Source organism: Bombyx mandarina, chromosome 22 (assembly GCF_030267445.1).
Source record: "Bombyx mandarina strain Sakado chromosome 22, ASM3026744v2".
Classification (NCBI taxonomy): domain Eukaryota; kingdom Metazoa; phylum Arthropoda; class Insecta; order Lepidoptera; family Bombycidae; genus Bombyx; species Bombyx mandarina.
Window position 1 is genome coordinate 7,282,987 of NC_143228.1, and position 22,987 is coordinate 7,305,973.

The 22,987-nt window shown below is 34.1% G+C and overlaps 1 protein-coding gene across 23 annotated transcripts in view; it reads right to left on the reverse strand.

Moving 5' to 3' along the window:
* The window catches only part of Stacl (SH3 and cysteine-rich domain-containing protein), a 182,620-nt gene that overhangs the window by 45,829 nt on the left and 113,804 nt on the right, over window positions 1-22,987 (reverse strand). For all 23 annotated transcript variants that reach the window (XM_089736870.1, XM_089736868.1, XM_089736866.1 and 20 more), the window contains 7 exons: window positions 17,327-17,549; window positions 14,010-14,174; window positions 10,168-10,248; window positions 5,934-6,119; window positions 3,069-3,197; window positions 2,657-2,734; window positions 2,010-2,078 (listed from right to left, as the gene is read on the reverse strand). In XM_089736870.1, coding sequence (XP_089592996.1) covers window positions 2,010-2,078; window positions 2,657-2,734; window positions 3,069-3,197; window positions 5,934-6,119; window positions 10,168-10,248; window positions 14,010-14,174; window positions 17,327-17,549 — 931 coding nt within the window. The remainder of the gene's footprint in view (window positions 1-2,009; window positions 2,079-2,656; window positions 2,735-3,068; window positions 3,198-5,933; window positions 6,120-10,167; window positions 10,249-14,009; window positions 14,175-17,326; window positions 17,550-22,987) is intronic.

Genomic DNA, 22,987 nt, shown 5'->3' on the forward strand with positions numbered 1-22,987 from the left:
TTATTAAGCTACTTTAAATAATGTTGAAAGTAATGGCGCTAATTTTAAATTTATTGATCGAAATTTTTCTACGCATGTGTCACTATTGACTAGAAAAGAACATGCGCAGTTTAGTTGAAGATAATTTCAGGTTTTAATTGTTAGGACTACAATTAGGTCACTGCTATTATAGTTTGATATCTTATACTTTCGATTCAACTCTAGGAAATTTGGGACTGAAAAAATACAAACAGTTTTGCGGACGACTAAAAAGAAACTTAGGCTACATAAGTTTTATTTTTATAAATAAATTTGTTGTCGTAATTTAACAATTTTGTCTGTTTTTTCACATTTATATTTTTGTATATTTTGTTTCAAATATGATGATAATTTAATACAATTTGATTGTTTTGTTATATTTTTGAAGCTTGTAGTGGCTTAACGGATAAGACGCCTGGTACGGCCGTATCGAATATGTCGGTGTTCGAATCCCACTGATAAGTAGGTACATTTTTTTCTAATGAAGTACCTACGCTTTTAACGGATGTTCACGAATGATTTCCACGGCTAAGATATAACATCATGAAAGAAAAATGAAACTCGCAAAAGTTATAATTTGTCTAATCACTCTTGCTAGGGCTTCTTGTGACCCCACATGGGTACCTACTACCACTCTGCCTATTTCTGCCGTGGAGTAGTAATGCGTTTCAGTCCGAAGGGTGGGGAAGCCGTTGTATTATAACAATGAGCGTTGAACTCATTTCTCAAGGCGCTATTTACGATGTTAATATATGTAGGTTGATATGGGACAATGGTGAGCTCGTTCACCAATCTAAGCAGTTAAAAAAACCTTGTTTTCCTTGTTGTGTTTTAAAGACGAAATAATTACTAGTGCTACGATATTTTATAATTGCGTGTAAATAGGTAAGTACCACCCTGCCTATTGTAGTCACCGATTCGTTCCGGTTATATAAGTTATGACGATATAGTTCCGGTAATTATCCAGTACACATATTTCTATTTATTTTTTATTTTTTCCTTTCGGATTCTCCACTCTGACCTCACGGATCTATTGGAACCTGTGGGCCTACGGATACGCTTTTTTCAGTTTATGTTTTGTGCTTATTACTTTATATTTCTTATGGAGATTGAGGGATTGCTAAAGTGATCCCGTCATTATAAACAGCTTAACTTTGTCTGTAGTCGGAAACTGCTATTCAATCCACAATTCGTTCCTACTTGTAATGTACCAGCCGTCTCTTCTAGCTAATAAGACTTACAACAAATATGAATGGTATAATCAATCCCAGTAAAAGGATTTAAGTTATTTTTGTGCCGAGATCAGAAATTGAACAGAATTACAAAAGAAAGCTAGTAGATTTTTTTCAAATACTTTTCTATTTTATCTGAATACGCATAGGCACATACAGTGATTTTCTATGGTTTTCGCGAATCTAAAATACTCAAGTTAAAACAGTTTTTACGCTTTATTCTCGCGTTCATTATTAGCGTAATATTATACGACATGGTCAATCGTCCGTGATCACGAAAACTATAAAGCATCAGAAAAGTCAGAAATAACATATTATTATAGACAATAATAAACACGAGGTAAAACTGTAAAAGTATTTTCAATTTGAAAATAGCAATTTATTTATTGCACAAAACATTATTAGTGTTAAATACAAAATAATATAGTCATTGGACTAGCAAAACTGTCTGACAGATAGAATATAAGCTGTACTAACTAATTGTGTGTATGTAAACAATCACAATCTTGATTTCATTGCGAACCAATTTTGAAATATGTATCTACTGGAATACGAAGATTTTGTTCATAGAATATTTACCTTACTTCTTGAATGTCCAACGATGAAATCACAAGCATAAACTATCCCATTGTTAGGTCAAAGAATCCGTTATATCTTAGTTCCGGAAACAGTCGCTAGGGCTAACCTTCTCGACACCAACAAATTCGCTACGTCCAAAGTTTAGACAAATAAAATGAAACAATTAAAGACAAAACTTACCTGAGCTCTTACAGCCGCAAGATGGAGTTGCGTCGCCCTGTATTCATATTTCTTTATTGACATATCCTCCTAGTTAAAAAACAGATATCACTTATTATTCGACTTATATTTCTAAGAAAATTATGATACTATACATACATATAATCTGTAGGTACCACTAAATTTAATAATTTTTAATTTATCTGTTCGTGGTAAACTCACTGGTTTTTTATTTAAAATATTTAGTTAGTCATATTGTTTATCTTGCATATTTTTAAGTCATTTTTAATCTAGCAATAGAAAAAACAGAGTCCTGGTTTTTCTGATAGTTTATTGAGTTGATGAAGAATCGTCTCGACGGACGGCTTAAATACCATTGGACAACAGATAGATGTCGCTAGTGTATTGTGGTAGAAATAAAATATCACGCTCAATTCTAAAATAATAATTATTATCTAATAACGTTTAAAATGTGTACCTATTACTTTCTATTTATAGATCAAATCATTAATTCAAATTTAATGAAACCGCAAGGGATCTAGAAAAATCTGAGGAGTCAGATATATTGAACTTCATATGAACTTAGTTTTTTTAAATGAATGCGATTTTTTTAATGTGCTCATTAAATTTTTTTTTGTCGTAGAACTATTTGATCTAAAATGACTTACTTGTATTTCATTGACTTTACTGTAGACACTATTTTCGAGTCCTCTATTCTGGTGACGGGCTAGAGAGTCCAAGCCATCCTATAATAGCGCAATATAATTAAAAAAATCACGAATATCCATAAATGCAGTATTTTTAGAAATTGCAATCATTATAGTAATACTTTAACAAAGAAAATTTGCGTATACATCACAAAAGAAGCAAAATTAAAAGTATACGTATGATTCAAACGGTAACAAAATTTTCTTGCTATAATTGTAACGGTTACAGTAATGAATTTAGACTTTTTGATAATGTTTCCTTAGTAAATTTTAAGAAATTAATGGATTTTTATTATATAAACTGAATGAAATTAATGTGTCTTTCAATGACCCTTCGTATTTTTTAATAGGTTTTTGTCATGCTTTATCGAACCTGTAAAAGTTTGATTTGGGTTTCGAGATCTTGAGCGTCTTTTCTAAGCTGTTCATAGCTCAGTCGGGCCTGTCCACCAGCCATGCGGTCCAGAAGCATTTCTTCACGCAGAACTGGAGGCATGCTCTCCTGTTAAAAAACAAGGAAAAATAAAATTATTGATTCGAAAAAGAAAAGAAAAAAGTAAAAGTCAATTTTTCTTAAATTCTATTGAATACTTTTTTCAATAAGCTAAAGAATACCTTTTTTACAGGACAGATGAACCAATAGAAAGTGATGTCAATAATAAAAAAAATATATATATATATAAGTAGGTTTATTTACCCGTACTGGTTATTAGATATCTAAGGCCAATATGTTATGTTGTTCGCGACTTTGGTCGTTAAGCAAGCCGAGGAAAAAAGTTAACCAAACAAGTAAATCATTTATCATATTATAACACGTAACATGTTCAATGTAATCATTATAGTAAATCTTTGGGTTTCGCCTAAACATTGTGAGGTAAACGAGATTTCGCCAGGATACAGGAACACCACCATAGATTGTGCGTTGATTTAAACTTGTTTTTTTTTTCTAACATACTAGTGACTTTTTACACCCTTACAAGCTGTGAATTTGGAATTAAGAGGGATATTTACCTCTAGGTATTTGTCTTCGCCCAAATAAGCAAAGACACTTAACAGTCAAGTACCATTTTGTCTTTCTATTATTTTGTTTGTATTGATGAGCTTTAGTTTTTGTTATCATTATATTTTTTGGAAATACAGTCAAAATCTGTTATAACGACATCGAAGGGACTGCTCATATTCAGTCGTAAAAACCGATAGTCGTAACAACCGGTGATGTTTAATGTGTAACTTGCAAGTACAAACAAATCGATAGGGAATTATTGGAAAAATATATTTACATAATATGCAATTTTTCTTCAATATTAATTTGTTTTCTTTTTCTTTGCGACATTTTGAAAGTTTCACGAATAACTCCACAAAGTTTTGGTGCGTCTTGTGTATAGATAAGTAATAAACTAACTGAAGAGATATGAAGAAGCGGTCTTTGACTCTACTGCATGCACGTGTTTTGTTTCTAAGAATTAGAAAAGACCCTACACTAAACGAAATCTTATTGTTTTCTTTCCTGATTTCAATAGCCATTGAAGACAAATGTGGATACCTATTCAAATTGTTTACAATACAGCTTAGCCGGTCGTTCTAACAGATCTAATTCTCCGAAATATTAGTTAAATGTGGTCGTTTTATGGGGTATGTCGTTATAAGCAATGTCGTATAAAGCAATGTTTTTAATAAGGCGGTCATATAGCATTCAGCCTTTGTTTTAGGTTATTATAACCGGCATGTTGTTCTAAACGATGTCGCAGTAAACGGTTTTGCCTGTATTCAGTATTTCAAAGTGTTATTAACAAGAAAAAAATAGTTGCTATACTTAAACGACACGAATGTGAATCTTGAGGTGTCAGTGGTTATCGCCAAAAACAGATCATTGAGCGAATATTGTAATAGTTGTTATGAAATATATTTAGTACGTAGTTTCAGATCATTATCTCACTTTAAGTTGTTTCATTAAAAGTTTACATCCTTGCATCAATCTACATGTACGATATTGGAACATTGTATTGTTTTTGCGTCAGCGTCAGTAAATGAGTACCTTTAGTTTTAAATGAATATAACTGCAGAATAAGGTTATCCTTCAAAGTATTCGCCCTCTTTTTACCCTTCAGGGGTGAGATATAAAAAAAATCTTTTTAGTAATTAGTTCATTCATAATAATAAGACGTAGTAAATATTTTTACTTTCTATGTTAAGCCTAGTCAGAGGGTTAATCTGCATTCTTCGTTTTATTTATAATATGAAGACTTTTTCAGAGCCATGTATTGTACTATGAAGCCTCTTTTATTTGTACCCCTAGAAACATTCCGACATTCAAATAGAAATATTTATAAATGCAGAATTAATCTAAGCTTCGTGGCTCCTAAAGGTTCGAGCATAAATTGAATTTCGTTCTAGGGATGATTGGATTTTGCTTTGTAACATCTTGCTACTATTATATTTTGTATGTGGTTTGCGAGTCAAATTATTTATTTCCTTTTCTGAAATATTATTGATAAAATTTGGAATAGCATTTTATTTATATCAATTCAAAATAAATAAGATTTGAAGAATTACATTTAATAAATTATTTTACCTTTTACTATAAAAGTTTATTATTGACCAAGATCATGAATATAGAGCTGTGTTGTTACGATTTTCAAATATACCTATTTAAAATTACCAGCATTCGATCAATAAACAAAATAAGACGTTAATCACTAATATCACAAGTTTCAGATTAATTTTGATGATTACATTTTCTGTTTTGTTGGATATTTATAAAATCATTCGAATAAAGAAATCTGGCGAGACTAAAGCTCGCCATAATACCTACTACTTAACATAAAAAGATGCAAATTGGTTGACAATCGGATGAGAAAATAATATTTTGCCTTTCAAGTTTTATCATTCGAATGATTTATTTACATACAAATTTGACTTTACAAATGTTTATTTTATTTTATTTTTATTGCTTAGATGGGTGGACGAGCTCACAGCCCACCTGGTGTTAAGTGGTTACTGGAGCCCATAGATATCTCCAACGTAAATGCACCACCCACCTTGAGATATAAGTTCCAAGGTATAATTACAACGGCTGCCCCGCCCTTCAAACCGAAACGCATTACTGCTTCACGACAGAAATAGGCAGGGTGGTGGTACCTACCCGCGCGGACTCACAAGAGGTCCTACCACCAGTTATTGAGTTTATTGAACAGTTTACTGAACTATTGCATTTTGTTTCAAGGGGTATTAAATTTACCGCAGGAACGTCCAGTGGCGGGTCATCAGGTTCTGGCGGGTAAGGCGGCAGGAAAGCCCGCTTCGGCGGCTTCATTGGTGGCTGTGCAGTTAGTAGTGTACGGGCTAAATGCGCCAGATCAGCAGTACTGGATACGGCACGAGCTTGAGCACACAACGACTCATAGCGACGCAATTGAGTGTTACACTGAGAACAAAAAAAAAACACATTAAAAACATAATACTCAAATACTCAATACTGAAATTCCTTTACTGTTTCCGCAACTCGTCTTTGGAATAATAAGCCTTCCCCCGAGTTTTAGTGAAGCACGTTCAGTTGATATTTTGAAAGCGAAAGTACATGGTTTCTTTTTCAAAGCACAGATTGCTTGATTGTTTTGTAGTATGTTGTGGTTTATATAATTTATTTTATTTGATACGTATTTTTATATCTATGTATTTTGAATGTATTTGTATGTATGTATCTATGTATTTATTTTTGGCAATGTAATTATAACCTAGTGTTCATTTTTACTCATGTCTACTATAATTCTTTAAATTATCGCCATGTATTAACTTTAACACAGCTACGCACTTCTTGTATCTTTCACTTCATCAACGAGGGTTAACTGGAAGAGAATGCCTGCATGGCGTTAAGTTCGCCTTTGTACAATATTTTTCTGCAATAAAGAATTTTCATCCATTCATTCATAATAACGCAATTCAATCTTATCTTATAATATCTTATATGTATATATATTTACATCATCTATGTTTACACAATATCCAGAGGTGGAAGGCTATTTGGTTTAAGCGACGTTTCCGTTAATTCGCGACATTTATCTTTGTAATTAAGGGCGTGTTTTATCTGGTATTACCATCAACAGTTAAATGTTTTTAATTAAACTCCACTTGAGTTTACTCCATTAGAATGGCCGAAGAAGTTTTTTTTGTATGATATTTTTTCCAAATTTCAAACTTTAAATGGCTCTCCTCTAAAGTTGCAAACATGTTGCTTAAAGTTCTAATATTTATTATTATTTTAAATATATATGTATGTATAATCGAAGTCATTGAAACTGGCAGACCTCAAGATACTGTAAGTTCGTTTTGTGTGAAAAAAACGTAATTAATTTTTTTTTGAAGTATAAACGGTACTTAGCACGATGTGCAGAAGCCGATGAATAATATCTTAGTCGTCCGTGACGAAAATTGCAAAGTATCCGAAAACTCGGAAATAATGCGATGACAATAAAATACGCGAGATTAAACCGTAAAAGTAGTTTTGATCGTAATCGTTAAAGCTTATCCGACCACGACGGGGCAACGCAAAGCCGCCGTCGCCCGAAACATGTCTTGTCAGATCTCCCGGATTCACTCTCGGTGCTTTTAGGACCCTCAAGCACCGGTCATCGTCTCCGGCGAACTCGTCGATTACGAAGAAGAGTTTTTGTATGTTTTATCGGTAATGTAACATGTTTTAACAAGCTTTCAGCTCGTAAGCAGTTGTTGCGTGTGGGTGACTCACATGTATTTATTTATTTTATAATATTTTATTATAATTACACTACACAACAACACATACATATTTTATTTTATATCAACACATTCATTTATCACACAATCATATAAAACATTATTTACACTAAACAAAATAAAATTCACAAGCAAAGTCAGGCGATAACTGCAGTATAGCGGCGGCGATATATTTCGCTAGTACATCGGTCGCATTTTTACCGATCCACCGCCACCAGTCGAAATCTGACTTGCGAGCGCGCATCCCGTATTATCTTTTATGTTCTACGCCTTTTATAATTTTTGCTTTTTGTTTCGTGTACCTGCTTGTGTTGCTTGGACTATCTATTTCTTGTTTACTTTCTCCTTCTTTCTATATATTGTGTTCGTCTTAAATAAAAACTTTCTTTGTGTACTTTTGTGTTTGCAAAGACATTATAATTCAACCCAAGACGACCAAATTGCGTGTAAATTGAACCATCTATTTTCTATTTTTTTAATATATAAAAATGAATTGCTGTTCGTTAGTCTCGCTAAAACTCGAGAATGGCTGGACCGATTTGGCTAATTTTGGTCTTGAATTATTTCTGGAAGTCCATAAGATAAATATGAAAATGCTCGGAATTAAATAAAAATAACAATTTTGTTTTTCCTTTGATGTGTCCCCCGTCGGACGGATTCCTTTTGTTTGTTTGTTTTAAGTTCCTTTTGTTTGTTTTAAGTTTATTTTATACAAAATTTTAAGGCTTTTATTTATCGATTGAGGCACTACGAAGTCTGCCGGGTCAGCTAGTTTAGAATATATTTCGCACTATGCCTTGAGTGTGTCTATTCTATGTAATTTTTGCTATAACATAAAATAATTGTTCATAAAGTTACATATTACTATCCGTATCTATCTTATCTTAGAATTTGGGTTGCCTTATCTTATATGTATATTTTATCGACATGATTCATTACACTAATAACAGTTTCAGAATACTATATTTTTTAGTTTATCGTCAAAACAAGTAGGTACGAAGGCTTAATTAAGAAGAATAATTATACCAAACATTTTCCTGTGTATTTTCATAACTTTGATCTGTTCGCATATCAAGTTACAAACTGAGTTTATTAATTAAGGAAAGGTATAGGATATAAATATTTGAAAAATGTTGCCACAAAAGTTGTAAAGGTCTATCTATAAGTAAATATGTGCAGAGCCCTCTTATTCGTCTAATCTAGTAAGTTTGATTCAGCTCTTATTACCGTCTAACTTTATTTCCCTTACGGCCTCTAGGGGCTTAACTAAAACAATCTCAAGATGGATGACAAAGATCGATGGGGCATATTTATTGACATCGAGTTCTCTTGGTTGCGCTTGGAGAATCGTGGTGTTTTCTCTTTACTTGTTAAGCTTAGACGGAATCCATTCTGTGAGTGAACAAATTTATTTTCGATTTTTGTGCTGAATATCAAAGTTAACTTATAGAAAGCTTGTAGCAAATTTTACTTTTATAAATATACCTTCTGTAATAGCATTCAAATACAAGTATACAATACAATATGTATGTACCTAGTGAAACGGAATTCAAAATTTTGCATTTATGAAAACCTGTATAAAAAACTGAATTCTGTATATAATATTTTATAATATTGCCTGGGATATATCATATACTTGTTAGGCTTTGTAGTTTTGTTTGAATCCGTTTCTCTGATTGTCAGAACAATTAATTGGCAAGTAATTAAAACGGGATCTGCCATTCGCACCTTTGAGGATACTCTAAATTAAGTTAGTTTGTAGGGTTGCGTACGAAGGAAAATTTAATTTTCTTTAATTACTTTATCATTGCTTAGACAAGTGACCGAGGTCACAGCCCACTTGGTCTTATGTGGCTACCGGAGCCTATAGACATGACCTCTGAAAATGCCGCTACCCAGCTTGAGACCTGAATTCTAAGTCTCAGTCCAAGGACTGCCCCACCCTTCAAACCGGAACGTATAATTACTAAATACGGGTGATGGTAACTACTCGTGCGGATTGATAAGATACCGTACTGTCAGTACTGGTTAGTGTTAAGATGTGTTGTTGGTATGCATGGGTTGTTACCGCTAACTTGTCTATATCGCAATCAAATGTCATTAGGAATAGTAGACATGACAATTGAGGGTTAATAATTATAGGAACGCAGTAATCTCCACCTTCGAGTACTTATAATCCTCATTTAACAAAGACAATCTCGAAAACCGACACATTGTTAATCTAAAATATAGTCATTAAAAAATTATATGGTTTTTTAGGTCAGAAATATGAAAATTGAGATACTTACATCGCACCGCCCGCCACCGGAGTAGAGTTCATCCATACTACCTGGAGCCACTGCGATCATCCACAGTGCGTTTCCAGAGATCTTTTTTGCCACGTACCATCCGGCTATGGAATGAGCTCCCCTCCACGGTGTTTCCCGAGCGCTATGACATGTCCTTCTTCAAACGAGGCTTGTGGAGAGTATTAAGCGGTAGGCAGCGGCTTGGCTCTGCCCCTGGCATTGCTGAAGTCCATGGGCGACGGTAACCACTCACCATCAGGTGGGCCGTATGCCCGTCTGCCTACAAAGGCAATAAAAAAAAAAAAAAAAACTTACTTCGTTAATAAATTGATCTGTCTGAGTTCCTAGACTATTTTTCACATTTAGATTAAGCAATATTGTATTATATGTATTTATGTTATGAAGCGGCATATAAAACTCATAAAAAATTACCTTTTCAGTTATAATTTCTCCTCCTTGGCAAATTGCGTCACTTACAGCAGTTGTAACTTCAGTTAGAATCTCTTCCAGCTCCTGAAAATAATATTTAATAACATTAATTAATTATATTCCGACAGAGAAACATATTTCTTGGCGTTCTTCAAGGTTATTGTAATTAAATTCGGATATCGAAGGACATCATAGACGGTAATTTAATTTTATTGAATCTAGTTTTAATTGAAAGTGTTGTTAACAGGGATTATGTATTTAGAACTCGGATCTGCTTCAGTCGATAAACGAACAAAATAAATTTAACAGTTATTGTAGTTATATCTTCGAGAACTTGATTAAAATTACGCACGGATCTATATCGTCTTATGTCAGCTTACATTTTGGGAGAGTAATGAGTTACATGAAGGAACAGAACTAAGGTAGGTGTAGAACGTTCTTGGATAATCGTTTCATTCATCGCTTCTTTTTTGAAATGAACAAAACGTATAGTAGTCTCTGAACACATTGTTATTATAACAGATTTGAAGACGGTTCGAAGCACAATTGTAGTAAAATTGTTGTAAAAATTGATGAGAGTGAAATTTTACGATGCGCGCGCACCGTGACACAAAATTAACAGAAATGAAGTTGCCCACTAAATCGCTCATTACAATACGACCGACGTAACTTGGCGAGTCTGAATATAGCCGCAGGTGAAATTTCGCGCATGTACGCTCGTAAAAAAAAGTGTTATTAGCATTCATTTTTTAGTAATATAAATGACAAAATTATTATTTAATATAATTCATACTAAATATTATTAAATTATTAACGTTAAATATTTATTATTAATTATTTAATATAAAAAAAAGAAATAAATTTAATAAAAATAAAGTATAACTTCTTACGCGCGTACATAAGTACACGCACCCTTTTTTTGTCAGTTCACAACATTTTAATGCTTTTAATAGTTTTCGCGTCGAATTTAATAGAATTTGCTACAAATTATAACGTTTAATATTCTTTTATCTTTCGACAAATTCAAGCAATCGTTTAGCTAATTGGATGTTTATAAGAAAAATACCACTGAAATATTTTCTTACTAAGCTCGAATCACGAAGTACGTGATTATAATGCTGTTAATTTTATTATCTATTAGAAATACCTTGGGTAATTAATAATAATGGATAAAAATAACCATTGTTCAACAACTTCATGTATAATGTTCAAATTCATATTGATGATCCGTTCCTTTTTTAGTACGAAAGTAAAACAAGGAAACAGGTATAAGTGGTTTCAATTCCAATATACCCCAATTCCTTTTGCCTTTTTAGTTTCGATCTATGTCCAGACTGATATTTCAGGTCTGCCCCCAGCTGTCATATTTTCTTCTCTTCCACAATCTTCTTTAGCAAGAACCACTACATTTATAAATTCGACTAAGGACACAAAACCAACAGCTAACACAAAATATTAGTGCTCCTCGATTTCAAATGTTGATTTTAAGGTTCTGTTCAGAGTACACATATCTTACAATGCTTTTCCATTCCTATTAGCTGGTTTCATAATTATTTTCGACCTTCCTGTAGGCAAGTCCCAGAGTGATGTGCTCTCACCTCTTCGGCATTCTGCCATTCTTTACTCTGTCATGATCTCCTCCAATTTCCATCTCTACGAAGAAGATTTACAGATATATCGTCACTCGACCAGTCATTGTGGCGAACCTTGCGGAAGGCCTATGTCCAGCAGTGGACTCCTATGGGCTGTTGATGGTGTAGGTCAAATCAATGCTTGGTCCTGATTTTTTCATTTCACAAAACCAATTTCTATTCTCGTTCCTTTATTTTGCATACGGTCAGGCTGTAATACTTGCAGCTCGCTGATATGCGAGTTGGCAAGTCTCTTTTCGGTTTTATATTCAAAGTCAAGGAATTTATATCTTGCATCAAACTTATTGTTCTGTTCTGCCAAATTCTTATTCATTTAGTACGGACATAATATATATCCATATCAGGAATATGTAGCATTTAAATCTGCTTTAATGCGTTTTGTGTGTACTCCGATTAATAAGTACATTTACGTATGACCACGAATGACTACAAAAACTATAACTTATTCGAAATCTTGGAAAAATATAAGGACAATAAACAAACGCGAGACTAAAGAAGCTTTAATTATGTCTATGACTCGTGAAAGCCAAAGAAATCGTTATTTATGGCTTGTCTAAATCCGGTCATCACTTTTAATTATTATTCCGATACTCCTCTCGAGGGTCTGGAAAATATTTCTTAAAGAAATAAGTTTTTGTACCTACTTTTCAAATTATCTACTATTATGAATTTCTGTGTATACATAAATACGTTCAAGAGATTGTGGTAGCATTTTCAAGGTTTCGAAAAAAATCATAACGCTTGTTTAATCATCTAAAAGAGCTATATTAGTTATGCTTGTCAATCATTTTTCAGGAGATAAGATAGATTGATCCCGAGTTCATCAGTAAAAGATGGCTCGAACTTAATAACTTATATTGAATATAGGGCCGTATTATCAAGTTAAGATCGAAACGACTGTCCATTAATATGATGAAATTGGAAACGTCCCTGAAGTAATGTCGTTTATACTTTAGATATAGGTATTTCAAAACATCATTTATGGGCACTTTTGCATTAGTTGATGAAAATGATTTGCAGTTAGCTTTATTTTACGGCCGGCTTACATTTTATTTGGGTGCTTTATGTATTCGTAAGTCATTATTTAAATTGAAATAGGATTCGACCTTAATCGCGGCGAATTCAGCATTTTCTTGCAAATTTTTCGCTTTCTGATGCTTAAGTACACTGAAAACACAAAGCTGCCTGCCTATGTGTATAAATTATATTATACTAAACCATTTTCAAAATAACAAGAGCAGCGTAATAGGCAGTAGTCCTATCATAGTCCTAACTGACCCCGCTGGTCACTATTGTCTTGTGGGCCTATTCATAGACTGACATAGAAATTCCCGGCTCTAGAATACGGGAACTATTATATTACTATATACGGGAATATAGAAATGACTATTATTCATTTCGTTCTATCCTATTGTAAGATACAGACTGTAGAACAATAACCTTTTTTTGAATGAAATACATTTTTCCAAATTACATATAAATATACAACTATTTTAAATGTTACTATAACTTGTCCTTGGATAATTAAAATTAAAATAATTACTGGTTTATTTATAACTTTGAACGACTTTAATGAATACTTAGGTAGGTACATACTATAGTTTTTACAATACTACACTTATATTATTATTAATTTGTTCTATCAGAGAAATAGTCTAAGATAACTTTGCAAACCTTAAAAAATTAAATTAAAAATGACCGCGAGCAATCATAGGGCAACAAAACCGAAGGCTTGTACAAAAAATTTACATGACTGGATACTTCATGTTATCTTTAGTAATGCATTATTTGACAGCGTTGTAAGGGAATATACCGAATGAAGTGGTGTGATAGCCTTGCGGCTTATTGTTTCAAACAATGAAAGACACCTTTGTTCAATATGATCCCTTCATTTCAATTCATCCATACTATCTGAAGCCGTTGCGTTAATTCACAGAACGTTTTCAGATATCTTTATGGTGCGTACTATTCGAATCTGGAATGAACTGCCTTTCGCAGTGTACGGAGCGCTTTGACCCGTCCTTCTTCAAAGATTTGGGGAAAGCCCTCAGCAGTAGGCAGCGGTTTGACTGTACCCCTGAATTTTTTGTATGTTCCTGTGCGACAGTGACCGTAGGTACACCATAACGGGTGCCGTATGTTCATCTGCCTATATGGCAGTTAAAATATATATAAATAAAAGGTATAATTTACCTGTAGTATAGTAGGCAGAGTATGTTTGTGGTATTGTTCAAGCATCGCGTTTGTAGCGGTTAATTGCTGCACATAATTGTTGTGTGAATCATAGTACGTGGCCAAAGCAGCTGAATTCGGACTGTTGCAGTAGGTCAGGAACGCCGCCCGGTAGTCTTGACGGCTCTGGAATATAAATGGGTAATTGACTTTTGTTGCTAACTTACTTACGTCTAGTTTGGAGTTGGCCAGTACGTCAAGTTAGTACTTACGTCTAGTTTCGAGTGTAAAACGAATTACAAATTTGAACTTTGACACGTGGAATAGTTTAGAACACTTTGTTGATTATAAACGCATCATTGAATTTTTTAGATAAGCAGGCACTGTATTTTTATTTAGACACTTAGAATTTAGCCTATGACTCAAATTTTTGTTTTTGATGACAATCGAAAAAGATAATCGATCGAAAAAGGTCTTTATAAGAAGATTGCCAAAGTTTGACCGACTCGGTGGAGCAGTAGTTAGTACTCCTGCCTTTTGCGCCGTGGGTTCGATTTCGTGTGACGAACGGATTTATTTGCTCTTTGTCTGGGACTTTAGTTTCTAAATATGTATGTATATTATGTACCATGTGGTACCCACAGTAACGGGAATCATAGTTTGGGGCCAGGCAATAGTGTGTGACTGGCCCCAAAAAAAAAGTAAAAAATACATCACAATATGTTCACATTCACATAAACAAAATAATTTTCGTCAGCTTTTCTCGTAACTATTTTTAATCAGTATAGATATTATAAATATTTTTTTTAAATTACAACCATTTCATTTGTACGTATATCTATCCTATGTCTTCAAGGGATTTTACCCGAAAATAAAGTTTAAATAATCCTATATCTAATATATAAAATTCTCGTGTCACAATGTTCGTTCCCATACTCCTCCGAAACCGCTTGACCGATTCTCATGAAATTTTTTATGCATATTCAGTAAGCCTGAGAATCGGCTACTATCTATTTTTCATACCCTTTAGTGATTAGGGTTGTCCACCCCTAACTTTTTTATTTTATTTGGACATTTTTTTTTGTTATGTGGTTGAAGTGGTATTGTGTGGTTGAATGAGGTTTTGTTATTTTTATTATATATTCCCTCATCGTTCACAGCACTACATACCCCTTTCACTCATTTACCACATCCTTACACACTTACAATAAATTAGTTTTTTTTTCTACACTAGAAATTCCCTAGAAATCTTATATGTGGCAAAACAATGTTTGCCGCGTCAGCTAGTTTATCTATATAATACTAACTATATTACAAACTACTAAGAAAGATCAATTCCAGTATTTCTTTTGTAAATGGATTGGTAACAAAATCATTATTTTGATGATTCAAAGAGAATATTTTTACGTATAATACATATACGTATTTATGTATTTATGTGGTTATCAAATAATTTTAATTCTCTTTACTAAAGTTTACCGAATCTCTCATGCATGTATTCATATGCATGGTTATTCTTTCCGTATCTCTAAATGTAATTATATTTGTAAACGTATGCAAATAAAAGTGTACTGAAGTAGAAAAATATTTTGTGCTTAATGCTTTTAGAGCGGTTTCTCAATGCGTTTATCGATAGTAGATATGGCATGATGGAGTGTGTGACCGCGCTGTTGATTGCTTTTCGATGTACTTGCAAATAGCCGCGTCTTTTCCGGTTGATTTGCTGTTTATTTCAAATTTTTATTGGATAAATTTTGGTAATTTTTTAGTAGTTCAAAGTGAATTGATTAACTTTATGCTCCAATTATTATTTTTTATTGGTTTTAAGTCGATAATTTATAATCAACTAGCTGACCCGGCAGACTTCGTAGTGCCTCAATCGAAAAATAAAAGACCTAAACTTTTGTATAAAATAAACTTTAAACAAACAAAAGGAATCCGTCCGACGGGGGACACATCAAAGAAAAAACAAAATTGTTATTTTTATTTAATTCCGAGCATTTTCATATTTATCTACCTTTTAAACCTTCTCTGGACTTCCACAAATAATTCAAGACCAAAATTAGCCAAATCGGTCCAGCCGTTTTCGAGTTTTAGCGAGACTAACGAACAGAAATTCATTTTCATATATATAGATTATCAATATTACAATTTTCCATACAAATTGAATTATATGGGAAAATGTAAAATAATTACATTATGAACGATAATAATTAGAAATTTCATTTTATAATATAATGATGATAATTAATTTAGGTTAGATTAATATTAAATTACAGCAGATGGTGATATAAACAATGGATTTGTAGATGATAAAATTAATTAAAATGAGAACGAAGATTTGGAGAACTTTACTTTTCAAGTTTCTGGAACGTCGGTAAATAAAAACTTCGACTATAATGGAATCGTCTTTGATAAAAAATAATGCTAAAGCCTTAAAGTTTAATTTAATAATCTTGACTTAATAAATCCAGTGAAATAAGGCGATTGCAAAGATGAAAGTTCAGAATATTACCTTTTTTGTGAAAGGGGATTTTAGAGATTTTTTGCAAAAGACTAGTAATTAAAAATGGTGGTGCTTTGGTGGATCTGATTTCGTACATTTAAGTAACGTTTTAATGAACATTCGTTAAACTAACATTTCTTATTTATGGCTAAAATTCTCGAAGACAAGAAAAAGGTAGGTAGTTAGAACAATATATCGATTTGTCTATACAATTATAAAGCAGCTCTTGCATTATGAACAAACTATACTCGAATGTAATTACTAAGTGAGATTAATGTTACCGAAAGCACTCACAAAGATATTAAAAACATCCGATAATACGAAGTAAGGAAAAATACATTTCGATATCACTTTGGTGTCGCGTCTACTGTTCATCGCTTCGAGTAAATACGTCAATTCTAACAATTCTCCTCGTGATAGGACACGGATTCATAAATTCAATTTCTTAAGGTCTTCCCGGAAAAAGACTCTTAGTGAATTTCGTCGAAAGTTTTATTTCCAGTTTCATAAGACGTTCAATGTTAATAATGTGGATTTAATATAATGGGAAAGCTCTGTACGTTTTTGTTTATATACATATATATCTTGAATTATTTGAGATTTTTTTTATATATTGAGATACTAGTGATACCCAATTACACTCTAATCTGACTATCGATTATTGTATGAAAAACTAAAACTATTTCATGATGTTTGATAATCCTGGTAACAATTATGAAGGAAAATTTCAAAATTGATTCGACCGTTTCGGAATCTATAAGAAACAAACAAACAAACATACATACGTATACAAATCGTATTTTCTATACAATAAATCGTTTAATTTTCATACCTTAGTGAGTTGATCATCTGCCTTTCCAAGAATCACTTCACAGCCCTCACGATGCGCAAATAGCTTCCGCGCTTGTACCTTCATGTGAAAGGTTTTTTCTATAAGTGGAGTCGCCACTATACGCTCCAAAGAAGAAGAAGCGTTGTTGTAACCGATGACATCTGCTTCTATTTCTTGCAATAGCGTCTCCCACGTGTGGAACAAAGAAGACGGACATGTTGCTCTGGCAAAAAATATGATTCAATGTTATTAATGAATTAAACCACTGATTTGCTCATTTGCTGTCTTTTTGCTTAGATGTGTGGACGAGTTCACTGCCCACCTGGTGTTAAGTGGTTACTGGAGCCCATTGACATCTACAACGTAAATGCGCCACCCACCTTGAGATATAAGTTCTAAGGTCTCAGTATAGTTACAACGGCTGCCCCGCCCTTCAAACCAAAACGCATTACTGCTTCACGGCAGAAATAGGGAGGGTGGTGGTACCTACCCGTGCGGACTCACAAGGGGTCCTACCACCAGTCACATAGCAGTCATGCGTTCTGGTTTGAACGGAGCGACAGCTGCTTTACAATATAACTGAGGTTTTGACTTCATGTTTGAAGATGCGCGACGGTGTACATACACATTATGACGTCTATGGGCATCATTGCTAGTTAACGCAACTCAACTCTAGATGGCTCTTGAACTCGGTAACCCATATAGTGCATAAAAACATTAGCTTCTAACAGCAAGCGATCATCGGAGACTCAGGATCTCGTGTTATTTCAGGGCCAGCTGGTTAAGATTAGGCCTGGTAGCCACCAGAGCTAGAATCGCCTATTACAAATCACGGGATCAGGCTTATTCAATACAAATAATTTTTATAATAGCTATATAAAAGATCTTTCGATGTAAAATATAGTTAAGTTAGCAACATTGTTTGTGTCAACATTGTCTGATCAATGCGTAATGCTAAATAATACCATTCTCAGAATTTCACCATTGTTTTAGAAAATGAATTATAAGGCGTAAATTATTATGTGAAATATTTAGAACTACTGTAGAGCCTTTAGGGCCTCGTTCCGTTACTATTATACACTTTATGAATCTTTGTTCTCTTATTTCAGATGTATAATTAATAAATGAAAATTTGGCGATAAAATATCGTTCAAGTTAACAATATGACAACTGGCATCTATTTTGAAAAGGGTCATTAGCCCATGTCGTCTTTCAATCTCGGCAATCGATTACGGGATAAAGCAGTGTAGGGTTGGTGAGTACTCGAAATAGATGACCCGTTTGCGGGAATTTATCTTGAGTTTGTCGCTTCATCATAATTTATTTAACTGAATGCTTTATATTTAAAATGATAAGCCATTAATATAAGAAATTAAATTTATTTTGATAAGTATACAGTAAGTATTAGGATTTTCCGTCTCGAATACATTATATTTCGAACTACTAATCTTATGACAAAGAGATCAACAATGAAAATGCCGCTACCCATTTCGAGACGTGACTTCTAAGTTTCAGTTTTATAGGTAGAACAGCGGATATAGGAAATGCGTTGCCTATTGAGGGCTCACCAAACGTCCTACCACCGTTATCACTCTATGTACTTTGCAAGTAAAATACTTAGAAATACATGAGGTTAAAATTTCAATGAATTGTGTTGGGCTCCGAACGCATGCCTATTGTTGCTATTAGAAAATGAATGTGTTCAACCTCAAAATATATTTGCACATAAATATCCTATCGGAAAATCAAATAAGCCCATAATATGTTTGAAAATGTTGTATTTAATCGGAAAGCATTGCCGTACATCGATCGATCTGTGTCAAAGTCTTGTAATTAAATCCTTAATGTTATCTTCAGCTATATCACTTGGAACAGGTCTAAAAGGATTTTTCCGGTGTCCTACATTCTATAACGGATATTTATAATGTTAAAAGGTTTTGTCGATCGCAAAAGCAAAATACTCGTACGCAGTATCGTTTACAATCTTTTAATTTGACATTTTAATTGATTTGGTAAATTATTTTCTGTGAGACTACGAATAAATCACATTGCCTAAAGTATATTCGGTAATTAAATTTTACATTTACTTAGTAGTAACTTAACTAATACATAACTTTGATGTGTTAATTAAATAAATAGTTAAAAAATTAACTATTAACTAATTAATATTAAATTACACCTTAACATATTTTGAGACTAACTTTTTTTAAATCGGTAGATTGTTTTTGTGTAACTTAGCTACGTTGTATAATTTAGAACATTTATTTAAGATTTATAGTAGTATGACGATTGTTCGTACCTAATTTCACACCAGTTATTAGAGAATTGCATAAAACGAATTACATAAATCTTTTTCTCACATAATTTTATTAGGTTCACGAGATCGTTATGGTCCAACATAATGTTATAGCCTAATGAAATGGCGTCGTTAAATGTCATAGGAATTTCGATATAAAAGCCTTTATTGTATTTCAAATGGGTAATTGACAAGACTAATCGCCGTTTACACGATGCTTGTACAACCATACATACATATACACAAACTGAATGGACTTCATTAACTACAATCAGTTGACATTTAAAATCTTTTTCTTTTTTAAAAATTTTTATTGCCCTTGTAGGCAGATGAACATACGGCCCACCTGATGGTGAGTGGTTACTGTCGCCCATGGACTTCAGCAATGCCAGGGGCATTTAAGTAGGAAATCCTTTTTTTTCGGTCTGCGGGCCGATCCTCTTGCGAGGCTTCCGGACTAGGGGGCGCGTGGTATATGTGGGACTCGACGGTCTGCAGATGTTGAGAGCCGACCGCGGGTCCAAGGATGTTTTAGGGCTCTACCCCCCAAACGACCCCCCTTGCATTTTCTCACTCGACGTCCGATCTCTGCCCGGGGTCAGAATCGGCTCCGGCTCGGCGGCGACGCATTTGTGCGGAGAGGGATGAGTTCCCCTCTCTTGATTCGCCACCTCCTTCTCCAAGGTGGTGGACTCGCAGAAGTCGAGCATGGCTTTCTAGGACTCGTCGCTGCAGAGCATCGTAACTACGACGGTCGCCAGCGATAAGTCCAGTTATATTTGCGAGACAAGGACACGGCGCTGCCCCAGCTATGCGGGGCAATGTGCGACCGTGCGCTCGACCGTGTCCTCGTCGCAGTCACAGTGGTGGCATTCCATCGTCGGTTCTCTCCGGACGAAGTGGTGCAGGTACCGGCCAAATACCCATGACCGGTGAGCGTTTGCGTTAACCGGAAGGTGAGACGCCCTCGCTCGCAGTTCGCCCATTCTGCGAGGACCGGGCGTACCGCGTCGACGGTCCAGAGACTGGTCGACGGGTTTGCTAAGCGGCGAGACCACGCCTCCAGAGGAAATTAAACTCTGGGACTAGACCGGGAAAATACTAGGAAGAAAAAGAAATGTGGATAATTCTTTTTCGTTCATTATAAGTACTATATTTTCATGTTTTAACTTCGGAAATGCCGCTATTGAATGCGAATAATAAATATACCTATAAAAAAATTTAACTAATCAGTTAGAACACAAAATATTATGTTTTTTTAATTTATATTTATTGCTGTTACCGTTTATTTAGATTAAAAGCCGCAAAAAATAAAATACCAAATGAATCTATATGTGTTGTTCATCTAACAAATAGCCCTGATCTTTTAACCACTTGGAGATAGCTTGGATAAAATTCCACAGCATCGTATATTTCACACAGTGGGTAATTATGAGACGGCGAGAGCTCTTAGATCGGTGACAGACGTGCTGGAGTGGGAATCTGATCTGAGCCGTATTCACACCGACCAATCTGTTCAGTATTAGTCAAGAGATTTTAATTTAGATCTGCATATTTTCCTGTTTTTCAAATACAATGTGGGAAACCCAGTTTTAAAGACATTTAAAACCTTGTTTGAATAAATAAGCCAATCCTCAAAAGCATCTTCTTGTGCATACGTAATACATATTTCTTATTGTGCAGTGTGCCTTATTTTATGTATGAAACCATATACGTTGACTAAGACAACTTTATTATTACGAAAAAGCATTACCGACTTCTTGCCTTATTTCTTTCCAAGCCATTCAAATAGCCATTTGTCTTTGCAAGTGTCCGTCATTCAAATGGAGGTTCTACTTTTTACGACTACCGTTGTTTGACTGACATAAATAGAACCCAATTCACATTCAGCTTTACATCCTTGAACTTAAGATATTTTACACCGACGACATTATCGTCGAAAATTAGAATTCCTTTGTCAAGTTTTGCTTTAATCTGGTTATTATTATACGCTTCAAACTTCAAAAATATATGGGTGTTATCAAGAATACGGCGTAGGTAAAGCAGTTTGCGTGTTAAACCTTATTAGCAACGTTATGGAACCATGTCATAGAGTCAAATCACGAGAAAGTCATCCATCAACATTTGGCAGGTCCTTATAATATGAGGACGCTTAGCTTCTTATGTAAAAATGTGACGTCGGCTAAAAATAAACGATCTGTCGATGTTATTTTTACCGCTGTCGATTTTATGATGTTAAATGTTGTTATTTAATCGAATAATAAACATATTTTCTAATGGAATCTCATTATTATATTCTATTACGAAGATTTATCTTACTTCGTGATAACTAGCTCACGGTCCATCTGCTGTAAAATGGTTATAGGAGCTTATAGATCGTATCACAGCGTAAATTCCACCGCTTTGAGACATGAGATTGTATTCTTTATTTAATTGTATGACTGTTGTCGTACCCTTCATCGTAGAACCGTATAATCGCGTTATAGCAGGAATAGGCAATAGGCAGGGTGGTGGTACCTATCCGTGCGCTGAACTAAGAAACGAAAAATCCGAAGCAACGGAATTGAGCTATTCTAGGCACCCACACAGCTAATATTTTCCAATGACTTAAGGGTGCATTGAATCCAACATCCAAATTTATTTATCTTCGAATTCCGATTCATTTTGGTAGCATTAGTAATTGGATAATACGTGATTTATGTTCTTACAAGATGCCATTTGTTGACACCCAGTTATCTCTTGTTAAATCGAAAAAGGTTTCACACGTTGACAATCGATAATAAAAATACCGTTTCATTACCAAGAAAAATCGGCAAGTAACTCAAAGTTTGCTTTTTCCAAATACACGTACTTCAGAAACATAATACAGAAAATTGTAAAATATTTTCGACAAGTACATATAAATACTAAGTATGACTAGAACTATTCTGAGAACTGTCCAAACGTCCGATTATTTTCACTGCGTCTGGTCACGTCTACTCAATGATTTATTTTACCTATCTAACAGAAGTCTTATCTTGTTCACAGTCTCGTATTGAATGAAGATAAATGAAACACTTATTAATATCTGTATTTATTATTTGTAGAAGCAAACCTGTACTTTCCAATTTCTGAACATTTGTTAATAAGAAAGCCGTTGTGTATGAGTGTTGATTATCTTCAATAGAGGTGAGTTTATGACTCGTACATGTAGTAAGATAACCCCCATTCCGATAGAGGCACCCGTCACGTGCGGACGTGCTCATCGACCACTCGATCGCCCGGTCTTTGTTCGCCTGGCTTTTGTTAGCCCGGCCATTGTTCGCGCGGCCTGTGTTTGTGGTACATCTGCCGACTAAGTGCTCTTCCTGGAAGTTTTTATTTGT